Genomic DNA, 15,858 nt, shown 5'->3' with positions numbered 1-15,858 from the left:
ATCTTGTGATGTGAGTGATCTTACTAGGTTTGACTTAAAGGCTCATAGAGGCAAGGAGCAGATGTATTCCCTGGTGTGCTTGGTGTCTGAACATGACCACCATCATCATCCTCTCCACCAAACCAGTAATGAAACCCCCTTGATCCTCTTTTTCCCCTTGGCGGTCTGCTTCCCCTAGGTGCTCTCCCCCTCTCCTAGCTCTTGGCACTTGTCGCCTAACATCTTGTTGATTAGCATTATGCTCCCGATGCTCTTGGTGCTCTTGTTGTCAGCTGGCCGATGAACATGGTGCTCTAGCTATTTGCTTTCGCCTTGGTTGGCTTGATCATGCTCTTCTTTTGCCCTCCATTTTGAGCCTTTTGTTTGACTAATCAAGATTTAAGAAACATTTATTGATGCAATCATAATTTAAAACAGGATGACAATAAGTCAAACATAATTTCATTGAAACACAGTCCTAATTAACAGGACAATTCCTTCAAACATTCTTCATACAAACATAACATAATAACATTAAAACATACCCTATACATAATAGACCCCTACAACAACATTCATCACTCAAACATTTTTCACTCAAACATAAACTTAATAGACCTTACTTAGCATAGACATAGTTGATCACAAACATAAACACTACTTCAATTTTGGGAGCACAAATCCCTTAGCCTTTAAGGCTTGCACAACAATTTTCTTTGGTATGTTATGGTGTTCACCACCATGAAGGCCTTCCTCCTTTTTAGATCCATGATTTTCCTCCCAGTTCAGCTTAACCATGTGATCCAACACCATTTTGTGTGAACACTTTGGATTAAGGTTTATGAATTGTCTACATATTTCAATTTGTCTGGCAGAGAAATTGTTGTAAACACCAGGAAGGATGAGATCTTTTAAGTGGGGTGGGTCCAGTCCAACAATGTCATGTCCTTTTCTTTTACCTTCTGCTTTCCCTTTCCCATTGATATGTGTGTGAGAGATGTGGAAACGAGAGAAGTGAGAAATGTGTGAGAGGTATGAAAGTAATGTGTTGGTTTTATAGCCCAAAGTCAAGTTTAGTCTTGGAAAACAAACAAGTTTTGAAAACAGACCATGCTTATATGTCTAGTCTAGTCTAGTCTAGTCTTGGAAAATAGGCAAGTTTTGAAAATAGACCATGCTTATATGTCTAGTCTAGTCTAGTCTAGTCTTGGAAAATAGACAAGTTTTAAAATAGACAAGACATGGATATGTGTGTAGGTTTTGGTCTCATTTGAAAACAGAAAGCAAACAAAATCCCAATAGAAAACAGACAAAATCAGACAACTTTATTTATATAAAACTCTAACTCCAATAGAAAACAGACAAAATCCCAATAGAACTCCAACTAACCAATAGAAAACTCCTAACTAACCAATAGAAATCCCAATAGAAAACAAACAAACATGTTAGGGCTTGTTACCTCTTTTGCTTGGTGATGAGCTTGTCTCCTTTGCAGCCTTCTTGCAAGTTCTTGCATTATGTCCTACTTCACCACAATTCCTACATTTTATTTTGCCACTAGCCTTTTCTTTATCATTTCCCCTTATCCTTTGGCCTCCCTGGTCTTCTCTCATTTGGAGGAGGTAGTACAACATCCTTAGGTTTAATCTGTTTATAAAAAAAAATTAGAATCATATTCATTTAGATAACAAATAAATAGAACAATGTAGATTCAAATAACAACCTTGTCCCAGTGTTCTTTATTGGCAATTGGATAGATATAGCCTGCATAAGTTGCTCTGAATGATTCCACAGTGTAGTAATGACTGCAGCACCTAAAAACAAAACAATTTACAAAACAATATAAGAAGCTAATATGAAATACTATAAAACAAAACAATTTACAATAACATAACAACTTACTTGGCCCAACTCTCCTTCTTTGGTCTTCTTGGTCTTATCACAGCTATTGCATGGACACAGGGTATCCCTGTCATTTGCCACACAATGCATTCACATGTCATATTAGTAATGTGCACAAGGAAGGTCTTCCCAGTCTTGTTATTGGTGGCCAAAAACTCATGTGGTGCAACTCCTGAAATCTTATACCTATGATACTTGGCTTCCAACTTTTAAATTACACCTTGTACAGCAGGTACCAAATCACCCTCACTTAGTCCATCACCTATCTCTCTTCTATCATACATAAGTGACATAATTGTCAATGTATACTTATCCATAAATTGCATTAGTGGCTTGTCTCTGAACTTAAGGATCCAAGAATTAAAAGATTCACAACAGTTACTTGTGACAGCATCAGTCTTTGGTGTTAGATCAAAATATGATCTAGCCCATGTCTTCCTAGATTCCTTCTCCAACCATTTTTTGGATCCTTGTCTGCCTGCTCTATTGAATCCATAAATGCCTCATGTGTAGTTATCATGTATGCTTTAGCTGCTCCCCAACATAAACTCTCCAAATAATGACCTTTAAAGATAGTCTTAAAATTCTTGTACATATGTCTAAAACAGAACCTGTGATTGAGGTGACCTAATGGTGTGAATATAGACTATAATATGAGAAAATCAAGTTTAAATATATGATGTAATATACCTGTGATATGCATATGGGAAGTTAGTTGCAACATCATCAATGAGACCCATTCTTTGCCGTCGGATATAAAGTGAGTTGTCTGTTTGGATGCTTGTTCAAGTGGGGCTTAAGTAAGCTCAGCATCTTGTTCCAGGTAAACTTATTCTCACCCCTACATATAAAGATAGCAAGTGGAAAAATGTCATTCATTGCATCCATTCCTATGGCACCAAGACAACATCCCCCATACTTGCCCTTAAGAAAGCAACCATCAAGTCCAATGATTGGCCTACACCCATTCACAAACCCATCTAATGATGCCTTGTATGCAACAAATAAACCCACAAACTCATCTACAGAATCCTTGTACCACTTTACAATGATGCATTCATTCATTTCCAAAATTTGTTTTTTCATTTCTGAAATCACCATGTACCCCTCTTCATAATTACCATGCATTTTCTCTAGCAACATGATCCTTGCTCTCCAAGCAGTCCAATAAAATATGTGTACACCATACTCACGATATATCTCATTAAACAAGTCAACTGGAGCAAAGGTTGGATGGGCCCTTGCAAATGCTTCCAATTCATTAGCAACCCAAAGAGCTTTGGCTTGCATAACTTTGTTCTCCTCGTCAGCTTCACAAGTATGGATGTCATTATACTTCCTGAGCTTCACTGTAAGCTCATTTATCTTCTTGCTACATTTCACAAACCACTTGCAGTTTTTATATTTACAAATCACAAAATACCTTTCTTTATCATTCTTCTTCTGTTTGAAACTAAACATGTGGGAGACTACCATATCTTTTATAAATTATCTACACTCTCCAATGTGTCTCCATTCCATATTTGTTTTCAATTTCAAGTTCTTTTTGGAGACTGTTGCTTCTGGGTTATCAGTCCTCTCAGCATCTTCTTCCACATAGCAATTTCTTGTTGATATCACAAAATTGTTCATCTTAGTATCTTCTTCTTCATTATCTGACACTAGTGAACCTTCTGAACTCTGACTTGAATGGACATCAACAGGATCCTAATCCTCATCTTCTTTATCAGATTCAGGATCACCCAAATTAAATGTATCTTGACTACAAGGGCCAAATCTAGCAACCACCTTAAACTGTCTATCATTTTCATCATCTGAGCTATCACCAAGGAATATATCATTGTTTCCATGTTCAACATCATGCTCAAATGCCTCACCACTCTCAAACAAATTATTGAATTTAGAAAGAACTTCTTCCACACATGCCTGACTACTCCCAACAACTTGTTGATCAACAACAGTTGGTTCCACACCATCTCCATCCTCACTTTGACTTTCAAAGCCAATCTCCCCCCCTTGATCATCCTTAAATCCTTCATCCAATGATTCATCACTTGCTTCCAGAATTGGTTCAACATTATCTTCATCACTCTGACTTTCAAAATCTGAGAAATTAGACTTGTTTTGTAAAAAAGTCTTTGGAATCCCATCTTTCAGCAATACTACTCTTCTAGGAAGTTTTGCATTTGGTTTTTTGGTTTTGGCCATAATAGGTTGTGAAGTGGACTCATCATTTGGTTTTGGTTTTTTGGTCAGAATAGGTTGTTTTGAGGGAGTGGTTAAGTCTACAATGACATTTCTAGTTGACTCATCATTTGGCATAGGCTGTGTAGTGGTTAAGTCTACAGTGACATTTTCACTTGACTCATCATTTGGCATGGTCAAGTCAAAGATGAGAGATGGGCTTGGATGATGTGAAGGGACTGAACTAGACTCATCAATTGGTGGACTTGAATTGAGTGTGGACTCATGTGTGGGCATTGAATTAGGTTCATGTGTGGGCATTGAAGGACATACACCTATGACCCTAGGGTTTGTCTCCCAATCTTGGGTCATTCCTTGCACATTCTGGTAATCATAAGACACGAACAGATGGAATTTATTGTCACTTTCAACCATTATGTTCTCCCACATATCCATAAGTTGTTTGTCAGTACTCAGTGGACACAAATGCCCTGCTAAAATGCATTGAACAGATGACACATTTTTCCTGGGAACAAACATCCTAATTTCCTAGATGAATTCCATCCAATTCAACTCATCTTCTTCTACTGAATATACTATCCTTAATCCACCAGAGTACTCCTCCAAACCAAATAAACCAGGCATAGTATTTTTCCATGAACCTCCCAAATGAATAACAAATTTTCTTTTGTCATACCACATGATTGAACCAAAGCAAAAACACAACATTTTATATAATAATTAAGGAATGGACATAAACATCAATAAAATACGGGGAAACTAAAATACAAATCCACTATTCTTAAGTAATTATTTAATGACAACAACATGGAGAATCTCGCATTTTAAATTAAATAACATAACCAACAGACAAAAAAGGTCTAACCATTGGAATAACAAAATACGTAATATTTACAGACCTAATTAGGGTTTAAATATTCAAAATAATCATTGACATGCAAATTAAACATTAGGGTTTAAATATTCAAAATAATCATTGACATGCAAATTAAACATGCAAAAGAAGGAGCATTGACAACGTACCTAACCAAGTTTGCTTATTTTTTTTTATATATAAAACTCCAACTCCAACTCTTAACTAACCAAGTTTGCAAGTTTGTTTTTTTCTTTAATATATAAAACTCCAACTCCTAACTAACCAAGTTTGCAATTTTCCTTCGAAGATCCAAACTACGTCAATGAGAGACTGTTAACACGTGTGGAAAATGACAGAACAGAGAAATGAGAAGGGAGAAACAAAAATGAGAGAGAGTGAAGGAAGGAAGAGAAATGGCGTGAGTTAGTAAGTTTATTCCCGCCAATTTTATCGAGATCCATAGTTAACACGTGTTTTGATAACAACGGCCAAGATCTAGAAGATCTTACCCGTTAAAAAGTGACCACGTGTCTCATCACATACCGTTGAATTGGCATCAAATTACAAAATTGGAGATGGTCAACATTGACCTCATAAGGGTATTGTAGGTAATAGCAAAATATGTGAGTTGGGCGGACGTCCATTGTTGGTCAACTCACGGTCAACTCACAGTTAGGAGAACCAAAACCTAATAATCGATCATTGGTGGACCAAAGCCTAATTACCCTATTATTAGGAGGACCAAAACCTAAAAACCCCTGTTAATAAGGAAACAAAGAGTTTTGCAAGGCGTCGAGACAAAAGAAAGCAAACTTGGAAAACAAAAAAGAATAGAATAATCCGTGAGCGGAGCGAACATTTTGGGAGAAGGGGGGGTTATGCAGACAAAAACCAACTTGGTTTCTGTCTGTCTGTCCTCATCTCTTCCTTCTGTTTTTTCTCTTTTTGTCTCTCTCACTCTCCCTTTTCCTCTCTCTCTCCTTCTCCATCTCCACTCCTCCATCTTCCTCTCCCACTCCGCTCACCCCCACTGCTTAGCAGTATACTAGTGTAAATAAAGAATCGACCGACCTTAGATAAAACAGAAGAGAAAAGAGGAAGGGGCTTAAACCCTGAAAAGTTAAAACCCTTCTCTCCCATTTCGAAACAAAAATGTCTCGTCGTCTGGTGTTGTACCTCTGCAAACACAAAAAACCCATCTCCTTCTTTTCTTCTTCTTCAAATGTCATTATTAGAAATAATAATAATAATCCAAACCCTCGATACTTGTACACTCAATCAACAACAACTACAACGAGTGTTCCCAAAGACCAACAACCACCACCTTCTGATAACACTCCTCCTCCTTCTTCAGATGGGACTACCAAAATGAATTCTTGGAATTATCTCAAATACGGAGCTTACGCTACTCTTGCTGGACTCTCTGGAACCGTCGCTTACCACACCTACGGTATATTATTATTATTATCATCATCATCATCTAGGGCAAGCAGGAATTTTAAGAAAAGGTTTAAAAGACTTCACTTTCACTTATACGAATGTAGTTTCCATGTTTATTTATTAATAACTTATGTTGTTATTTTTACTCAATTGTTCCACTGAGGGCCGAGGCTTCACTATTAGGTCTATGATTTTCGTCATCTTAGAATATGGCTACTTAAATTTGTCTTCTTCTTCTTTTTTTTTTTTTTTTTGACTTATCACATTGTTTGCATTCTTAGCTTACTCTGCGGATGAAGTGGATTCAATCACCAAGGATATTCGTAATTCTGTCAAGCAGAAGAAAAACAAAGATGCTTCTTCTCTCGAGGTAAGTCTCTTAAGCTGTTTACTTTCCTTTAGGTGTGTGTTTGGTTGCTCTTCAAAGTAATCAAATTTAATGGAGAATTTCAGGAAAAAAAAAAAATTGGTGGAAGTTTTATGACGGATTTTCTTCTTTCTTGGGTCAATTTGTAAGATGGGGTTGATCTGGACAGATCCATAGGGAGAGATTCTCTATGATTGGACTCCTCTTCTCCCATTGCCTCTTAGATTAACTCTAAATTTTGTTGTAGTATTCCGTGTATCAAACATACCATTGAATTAGTTAAATCTTAATAGTATGTGATGATATATTTGAAATTATAGTTGGTTGGGACTGTTTCTGGCATTATCTACCAAGTATTTTTGTCTAAATGAAAACTTAGATTGGAGGAGCCATTGTCTACCAATGCTTGGTAGAGTTTGTTGGCTTACTCAGGAAAGGTTGGTGTAGTCTTTCATAATATGAACTTCAGTGGAGTGATTTCCAAATGCTGAAGTCAAACTTTGGGAGAAATCTCATGAATGGAAATATTAGCTTCCTGCTCGGTTGAGTTGCTTCATCTAGGTTGTAAGACTGTGCTGACCCACGGGTGGAGGGGTGGACAACTTAATTCTATTTTGGGTGAAATCAGATTCTGTTTCCTTAGCGTAAACTCTTTGGGTATGATTGATCTTCGGGACAAGTCATATGGAAGAGGGATAGAAAGAGTCGAACAAAAAATAAAATAAAATTGGGTTGTGTACTTAGAGATTTGTATTATCCCCTTGATTTATATCGTAAAGTGTGATGAAATCATGGAAGAGGGGGGTAGTAAATGTCTAGCAAAAAAAAAAAATTCATTGGGAGAGTAATCTTTACTTTGTGTGCACATTTTTGAAGACTGTCTACCGTTGAAAGTGTAATTTGTAATGTGAAGGCTTTAATGTGGGTGTGGGTATCTCATGTTAATAGTTTAAGGGGCTTATGTTGTTTACGATCTCATGGTGAGACGGGACAGTATTGTGTTTCTCTTGATTGTGTGTTTGTAATTTTGGTCTGGGCATTGTACTGTGACTATCTCTGTCACTCTACACTTCATTAATGGAAATTTAGTTTTATCAATAATAATAAGAAAAAAGAAGATAATTGAGTGATCTCTTGAAATCAGTAGATGATACCATTTATTTCCTAAAAGGAAAAAGGGAGAGGACCTATTAGGGAAATAAAACAACGAAGAATTTGGTCTAAAAACGTTCGGACTGCAAGAAATCTTTTAAGAAAGATTTTGTAGAGTAAGACGCTCAAAAACATATATTGTCGTGGAAGACGTATGGTGGTTTGTGTCTAATGGTGTTAACCATATCACAATTATGATATCAGGGTCACTGGTGGAGCTGTAAAAGGCATCAAAGCTTGACCGCAAGGAGGTGGTGGTGGTAACTGGTAAAGGCGGAATCCAAAAGGATGGTGTAGTAGATGGAGCCTAAATGAGGATGTAGATAAGTATTGGTTGCTTCTGGTGGGTGGTTGTTCACCTAAAGATGGACAGGATGGTAATGAGTGGACAAGACGGAGAAGTATTGTCGTTCCTCCCCGAATCAAGAAGGAAATTGTAACTTATGTAACTAGTCTGTATGCACGTGGTTGAAATTTGTGACCTGAGAGTTAACTTTTGGTCTTTGGTATTGGTTTGTTTTGATAGTCTCTTAAGGTTTGGGGTTGTAAGGAATAAGGATTACACTCCTCTCACATGTAATATATATCTGTTCAACCACCTGATGTCCTATCGACCTTTTCAAATTGTTTTCTGCACTAGAAAAGGAGAAAATCATCCGTTTGTGGTCAAATACCAAAAGCAAGACCTTGGTAAGAGAGCAAGAGGTGGGATGATAAAGAATGAGTGGGCTAAAGGATGCCTACCTAGTTCCGTATCTTAGCTACCTTGCTTATGTTAGTTGTAGATTAAATTTATCTCTTATCATCTGCACGTATCTAGAATGGCTGATATACCATGCACAATCTTTTATCGTAAAAAACTCGTCTGAAAGATTTATGTATTGCTTTTTCACCGTGTTGATTGTGCAACCTAGAATCAGAGTATAGTTATGGCTGAGCAATATCCGCGAGGCTTCTCTAATAACTAAAGAAAACATTAAAGTTTACTCGTCTCTGAAAATTCTAATTACAATATAGCAGTCCTTTATAGTATTATTATGTTTTATCACTATATTGTTAAACAAAAGTGTAATTTGTGTTGTTCTTATCTTAAATAGAAATTTCAGGCATTGCTTTATTCGGCCGCTATGACAGGTGAAACTTAACTTTTATTTTGTTAATTACTTTCAATTTGTGATTTCAAGTACACTTAAAGGCTCTGTTTGGCCTCCTGAAACTCTGTAGTACCTGACCATGTTTAGGCTATGTAAAATTAGTAGTGCATACCCCAAATGTGATCAGTCTAGAGGCTGTTTGGTCCCTCAAGTTTATTAGGCTGAGTCCAATGGTTTGAACCTCTAAAACACTAAACCACAATAGCACAGTATCTGCGGTTAGTGGGATAGCGTTGTTCCACCCAATGGTTTTTCTTTTGTAGCCGCCACTCACACTGGCGTGTAGGAGAGATTTTTTTTTTTTTTTTGTAACTGCTGGAGAGGAAAAAAAAATTGTAACCGCCGTTCACACTGGCGTGTGGCTTGGAGAGAGAAAAAACAATTTTTGTAACCGCCATTTACACTGGCGTGTAGAGATTTTTTTTTCTGGAGAGAGATTTTTTTTTTTGTAACCGCCATTCACAATGGCGTGTGGCTTGGAGAGAGATTTTTTTTTTAACCGCCATTCACAATGGCGTGTGGCTTGGAGAGAGAAAAAACAAACTTTTGTAACCGCCATTCACACTGGCGTGTGGCTCTTTGTTCTGTTGGCCGCCACTCGTTTTGGCGTGCAGAGCATACGCTATATCGTTAAAATTGACTGTATATATAGCGAAACTTATACCGATAGCGTTAGCGGGTTAGCGATTTCACGTACCATTGTATCACAATTTACATGATATTTAGTGTTTTGCCGCACCATTGGACTTAGCCTTAGAGGGTTTGTTTGGTACTGTCCACCATTTTTTTTTTCTTTTTTATCAATTCTCCAAAATGGGATAAAAATCACATCAAATTTTCTAGCAAAAAAGAACCACAAATCAACCGAAAGAAAACATGAATCAGTAACTTCAAAATGACTACCAAACTTCAATTCAACATAATTTCAACAGAATTCTGATGGAAGGATTAAAGCACTAGCCATTACTTGACGTCCAACAAAAAAAACTGATAATTCAAAATCACTCCACTAGATTGTGAAGATAGAGAGAAGATTTAAAGTATAAAAGGGTGGAAATTGTGAAGATGGTTCTTCTTTGAATACCTAAATTCTGCTTGTGGATAATGCTTTGGTTTTCTGTTTTTCCAAATACATAAAAGTGTAGAGAGAAGATGGTGGGGGTTAGAACTTAGAATGGAGGAAGTGGCAAATATTTGTGATGGTCAGCCGAGATCGGAATGGAGACGGTGAAAAAGAAGAAGTCAGTTCAGATGGGAATGGAGATGGTGGAGAAGAAGAAGCCCATAGACCGTTTCTTATTTTCTTATGTGTGCTCTTGTTTCTCGCTTTCTGTCGATATCTATTTATTTTGTAATGTGAATAGCTGAATCCTTGCTCTCCAAAGAGATACTGCAAACCCATTTTTTTTTCTTGATCCATAAAAGTTAAATTTCATTCCAATAATAATAAGAGTGTTACAAACAAGATGGCTAGCCCTTAGTGAGAAATTAAGAGTAGCTAACTACATCCCCACAAGACTCCCAAAAGCAAAATTACAGCACTAGTGTATCCCAATTACAAATAAAATCAAGAAACCTCAACTCCCTAAAGATTGACACATTCCTTGGCCAATTATACAATAGCTCCTTAATATCCACCAAAATCTTGTGCATATCCTTTTCCTTGTTCTCAAACACTCTTTGATTGCGTTCCAACCAAATCCCCCACACTATTGCCTTGGGAATATGTTAGCCTCTCTAATATCACCCGGTTATCCTCCTCACCATATCGGACCAAACAAGAAACAACACTATCGGTCTCTTATACTGTCACAGGTTACCCTATACTGGGTATCAAACAGGCTGTAAGGAGGTTCAGTAACTTGGTACTTCAATAGGACTTTCCCCTCCATCCTTTGTGTGCATTTTGATTGTAGTTAATGTGGAACGTGTTTGACTTAGATGCATTCACAGAAGAAATAAGATCATCTGCTCCTCGTAGAGGAGGTTAAACCTCTTTTCGCTTGAACATACCACTGTGGTTGTCATGCAACGTCAACCAGTATGGAAAATGCACCATCACTAATTGTGCAGAGGTTTAACCTTCTGTTAGCGATGTGCAGATGATCTGACTTTTCATAAAAAGACTAATCCTGGTCTTGTCGATCAATTTTTAAATCGAATAATTGTGAAACCTGTCTATTATATATTATATAATTTGGTGGCTGCTTTAAATGTTGTGGCGCAATACAGAATGTTGGGCCGATTAATTTGATATAATGATGAGTAGGATTTTAATCCTGGAAGGTTGGAACTCTTATGTTAGTAGAGGTACTCCCGTGTATTACAGAGTTGGTTAGTGGTCAGTCTTTTACCTTGAATGGTCATGAGATGGTTATTGTTTCATTGGTAGAAACAGAACACTTTTATGACCTCGAAGCTCATATTGCCTCTTCTTGTCTAATGTGCCAACTTGCATTCTGATGTTTATATCTCATTTTGATCCTTTTGCATGGTTTAGTCACCTAAGAGGATTAATTTAAGGGTTAGTTAGTGTTACGCCCCCCAGATGAGCCAATTAGGATTCCCCCCCACTAGATAGCCAATTAGGGTCTCCCCCAGCCCCAAATACACACGAAAAAAACATGGTCAACCCAAGTTGAATTTTTTTTTGTGTACTGGGTGGGGGGTAATACTAGTTAACCCTTAATTTAAAACAAATAATATAACTAATGTTCATTTCATCTTCATGAATTTCCTGTTACTTTCAGAAAGTGTTCTGCATGTTTCATTGTTTTCTTTCAACCGTCAGTAACTCTATCTCTCTGATTTCCAGTGCCTTCTAAATGCATAGATATATATTTGGAACTTAGAAGGTCAATTGAGGACAAAGTTCGGGTATGTGTTGCTTCTCCAACTGTACGTTTTGCTGAGAAAGATTGTTATGCAGTTCCTCACCTCCTTTATCATTCATTTATCATTTTGCTGTAGGAATACACAGAACCATATTCTGACAAGCTTCTTCCAGATTTGGCACCCGAGTTAAAGGGTCTTGGTGTCATGACACTTGTTGTGGATCTGAATGAGACTCTTATATACTCTGATTGGAAAGTAAGCTCTCTCTCTCGTGATAGCCTACAATACAATAGAAAAGCACCTTTTGCAGTTAGTGTATCTTCATCTTGCTTTATTGTTCTTGTTGCTGTTATTGTCATGACTCACTTTACTCAGGATGCTATTTGATGGACCAATTTTTCGCTTGATAATCTCTTTAAAGAGCCCATTTAATTCATTACAGGCTTACGGTCCTAACCAGACTTGTTCTATCTTGATTGGGAGTTTGGGCCCATGGTATAGTGGGTTTATTGACTGTTAAACTTTCCTAACCTTGGTCGACTGACCCTAACTTATGGCATGGACAATGGAGAGATCCACACTGCCCTTCCATGCATACTAGATATGTATGTGTTGTGCGAGGAATTGTTTGATATTTGTTTGTCACCTGATATACCTTAATTTGTTGCTATGACAGCGGGAAAGAGGCTGGCGAACCTTCAAAAGACCAGGAGTCGATGCTTTCTTGGAAAGGCTTGCTCAGTTTTATGAAATCGTTGTCTTTTCAGATCAGCAGGAAAGCATGGTAGTTTCTTTTTCGACTCCCTTCTTGCTAACATTTTGTCACGTTTGTTAAGCATTTGTTTATGTGGCTTGTAGTTTGTTGATCCTATTTGTGAGCGGCTAAATCAGAAGGGAACTATTACTTATAGGCTAGGAAGGACTGCTACAAAATATCAGAATGGAAAGCATTACAAGGTTAGTGGCTTTCTATTTTACTTACACAAATTAATGAATTGCCCTACCCTATCATCTTTATATATTCCTTTCTGAAGTATATGTTTCTGTGATGGCATAAGATATATTCATTTTTTTTTAATTAAAGTTCACTAAACAAACATTCTGAAAAGACGTGTACTCTATTGGTTGTCATTCATTGTTGAAATAATAATTTCATTAATGCAGTTCTAGTGGCTCTGAACAATAATAATCATCCTCCTCTCCATAGCTCAAAATGTTAAATGTGCTGCCCGCTATATGTAAGCTTTTCTGGTTGAGCTGCATATTTCAACTTAAAACCGAAAAGGCTAAAATTAAAAGCTTCCTCAATGTATGTACTTTCAGCTTCGTGTTTTCTTTGGCCTTGTCTCATAGGGTCGGTCGCTCATTTGTTATTATCTCATGACAAAAAAGGAACCCTAGTTTCCTTTTATTCCCTTTACAATGACAGTCTTGTCTCCTAGATAAAGTAATTTTATTTTAGATATTAGAACTCTCCATCTTACTTAGGACATGAGATACAACAAGATCATGTATGGCATGATGCAGTAATCATTACCTATTAATTTTTTTAAAAAAAATCTGAATTTATCTTAATCCACTGATGGCATATGATATTTGATTTGTTTTTACTACAAATTATATTTCTTTGAGCAAGCATGTTTCTGGTTGCAGGACTTGTCAAAGCTGAACAGGGATCCTGCAAAGGTTATCTATGTTAGCGGGCATGCACTTGAAACTGCCCTTCAGCCAGACAATTGTCTTGAAATTAAGCCTTGGAAGCTTGAAGAAGGTGATACAGCATTGCTGGATCTAGTTCCGTTTCTTGAATGTAAGTACTTCTCTCACAATCCATAGAATGAGTTTCTCTCATAGTAGTTGAATTTCCTTGGACAATAAAGGCTCTTTTATTGTTTTGGGTTTTATTGTAGTTCTTGCCTACAGAAGACCTCAAGATATAAGAAAGGTTTTAGAATCTTATAGAGGCTGTGATGTTGCGACAGAGTTTCATGAGCGTCAACGGTAAACTTACATATCCAGTTATTCCTTTCCTATTGAATGAAATAGAGAGCTGATTCCTATGTGTTATTGTTTGCTGAGTATTTCGTGTCCAACTGCATTTATGCAATTTGATATACTAACTTACGCTAGCATTAATGTTGCAGGAAGTTGGTAGATGAACAACGGAAGACCAAGAAAACCATCTGGTCACGCTAAACTCGGAACTCCCTAGTGTGGAAGTCTACTGGAGATCTGTTTCTTTCTTTTTATTTATTTTTTGTGGAAAAAAATTCGAAATTTTGTGACAATTTGTCCCGTTTTTATGTAACTTCTGCACTTGAAGTTTTATAGTGTGATCCTTTGCAGCTGACTGTAGGTCAAATTTATGATCTTAGTCATAATGTCAGTTGGTTTCTTTATTGTGAACAACAGAACTGACCATGCCTATGGCCTTTGTTCTCTATTTAGTAGTCATACAAAATTCAGTTAATCTCTCTCTCTCTCTCTCTCTTATTTTGAGCTGGGTTCAAGTGCGCTATGAGTTTTTTTTGCCTCTTGCCTAATTAGTTTGTTAACTTGCTAGTTGCCAGTAGAGAAAATGCAGTAAGCGACAGAGGGTAAACATGATTACTGTTTGTGAAATTCTTCCGTATTAGGTGATGAAGAAGAAGCCTGTGAAACAGCATGAGCTCCTCTAGGTTCTCATTCTGTAAATGGTGAACTTAACATGGAGGCTGTGTTTGGTTCACAGATTTTTTTTTTAAGAAGAAACTGAGTTCCTGGATTTCACTTTGCCTGAAAATATAATCTGTGAATCTCTTTTTTCTATGTTTGGTTAAAAAAGAAAACAATTTCCATAAAGTCTTATGCGCGCTAAGAGCACTTGATCAAACCTTGCAAAACAGTATATCAAACCCTCAAAAGGTGGATCACTCCTGCAAACCACTAGATGAAACCCCCGAAACCCCAAAACCTTGATATCTCTCGTCTTCCTCTTTTTTTGTAAATTATGAACTCACGCGTCAATGGCGGAAGATCGAGGTAAGGGATCTAAAGATTAGTGTTTTGTAGAGATAGGAGGAGGTTTAAATAAGAAGACATGAAAAATAGAAAACAACTTCCTTTTTATTTTAAAGAAAGTTGGTTTCTTCCATTTGTACATGCTCAGTGAATCTCTTTTCCACTTTTCTATTTTCCTCATGTTACCAAACACAACTGAGATTTCAAATTCCATAAAACCATTTTCTTTTTCTCACTTTTCCGTCTGATTTAGATATTCTTCTAGCTTAAGTCGAAATACGCAAATGAAATAGACCACTCAACATTACCCGATTAAAATCTGGAGAGAAGATATTACGAACATGGAGGCCCAAAAAATGAGCCCAATTGTTATTGGGCCTATTAGTTTCGAGAGTTTCGTAAGGTTATTCCTCTTTAACAAGAACAAGCTATCCTTTTTTTTTTTTTTTTTTTTTTTTTTAATAGGAAAAAGTGATTCTTTAATTGCTAGACTCAACATGGACAAATTAAATTAAAGTGATTTAAAAGCAGAATAAACCATTCTTGTTAAAAGTGATTTTTTTTTTCCGATATTGCTAGACAGCCTACTTAAACGGATTTATACTTTACATTAAGTTAAAAAAAATCAAATAAAGACTTTTTAGCTGGGTAGTTTATGGCTCTTTATTAGTTGTCAAATGCCCCCTAAACGATTTTTGTTAAAAGCGATTCTTTAAAGTATTTGTTATTGACAGACCCATATTGTGTTGGGCAGACCCAAAAAAAAAAAAACAATTATTACAAGTGTGTCATTGGTTTAAAAAAGTTGAATTCGAAAACCCAAAGTTTAAACGACTCGGCTAGGTCGTTCATTGTGCAAACCCAACGATATACCCACACTGTTTGGACTAAGTCTCTAATGATATGGTCACACCGTTTGGACTAAGTCTCCAACGATATGACCACATCGTTTGGACTAAGTCCCAAAC

At 36.8% G+C, this 15,858-nt stretch overlaps 2 protein-coding genes across 3 annotated transcripts; one reads left to right on the top strand and one right to left on the bottom strand.

Annotated features, from left to right (window-relative positions):
• Positions 1-1,551: 1,551 nt before the first annotated feature.
• Positions 1,552-3,357, bottom strand: LOC147496306 (uncharacterized). The gene is made up of 5 exons (XM_086562538.1): positions 2,618-3,357; positions 2,102-2,364; positions 1,882-1,948; positions 1,703-1,793; positions 1,552-1,626 (listed from the first exon to the last, which is right to left on the bottom strand). Exons 1-5 carry the CDS (start codon positions 3,355-3,357, stop codon positions 1,552-1,554), a joined length of 1,236 nt encoding a protein of 411 aa, XP_086418664.1.
• A 2,379-nt stretch (positions 3,358-5,736) lies between these two features.
• On the top strand, positions 5,737-14,366 carry LOC147496305 (mitochondrial import inner membrane translocase subunit TIM50-like). Of its 2 annotated transcripts, XM_086559309.1 has the most exons (11): positions 5,737-5,784; positions 5,992-6,392; positions 6,664-6,752; positions 8,999-9,035; positions 11,871-11,932; positions 12,026-12,145; positions 12,567-12,674; positions 12,749-12,847; positions 13,544-13,700; positions 13,801-13,891; positions 14,035-14,366. In XM_086559309.1, the coding sequence occupies exons 2-11, from the start codon at positions 6,095-6,097 to the stop codon at positions 14,084-14,086; spliced, it is 1,113 nt and encodes a 370-aa protein (XP_086415435.1). In that variant the 5' UTR covers positions 5,737-5,784; positions 5,992-6,094; the 3' UTR covers positions 14,087-14,366. The 2 variants fall into 2 exon arrangements, with proteins under 2 accessions (XP_086415435.1, XP_086415434.1); XM_086559308.1 differs by lacking the exon at positions 5,737-5,784 and having other exon boundaries at positions 5,973-6,392.
• Positions 14,367-15,858: the final 1,492 nt, after the last annotated feature.

This window comes from Coptis chinensis, chromosome 5 (genome assembly GCF_015680905.1).
Source record: "Coptis chinensis isolate HL-2020 chromosome 5, ASM1568090v1, whole genome shotgun sequence".
NCBI classification, from domain to species: domain Eukaryota; kingdom Viridiplantae; phylum Streptophyta; class Magnoliopsida; order Ranunculales; family Ranunculaceae; genus Coptis; species Coptis chinensis.
Note: the sequence above shows the minus strand (reverse complement) of the source record. Positions and strands in the feature narration are given on the sequence as shown.

Coding starts and splice junctions, on each gene's coding strand:
- LOC147496306 (XM_086562538.1), bottom strand. CDS start 3,357: ATGGTAGTCTCCCACATGTTTAGTTTCAAACAGAAGAAGAATGATAAA. Junction 2,365..2,617: donor TATCCGACGGCAAAGAATGG/GTCTCATTGATG, acceptor TGGATTCAATAG/AGCAGGCAGACAAGGATCCA. Junction 1,949..2,101: donor TTTGGTACCTGCTGTACAAG/GTGTAATTTAAA, acceptor GGCAAATGACAG/GGATACCCTGTGTCCATGCA.
- LOC147496305 (XM_086559309.1), top strand. CDS start 6,095: ATGTCTCGTCGTCTGGTGTTGTACCTCTGCAAACACAAAAAACCCATC. Junction 12,675..12,748: donor CAGATCAGCAGGAAAGCATG/GTAGTTTCTTTT, acceptor TGTGGCTTGTAG/TTTGTTGATCCTATTTGTGA. Junction 13,892..14,034: donor GAGTTTCATGAGCGTCAACG/GTAAACTTACAT, acceptor TTAATGTTGCAG/GAAGTTGGTAGATGAACAAC.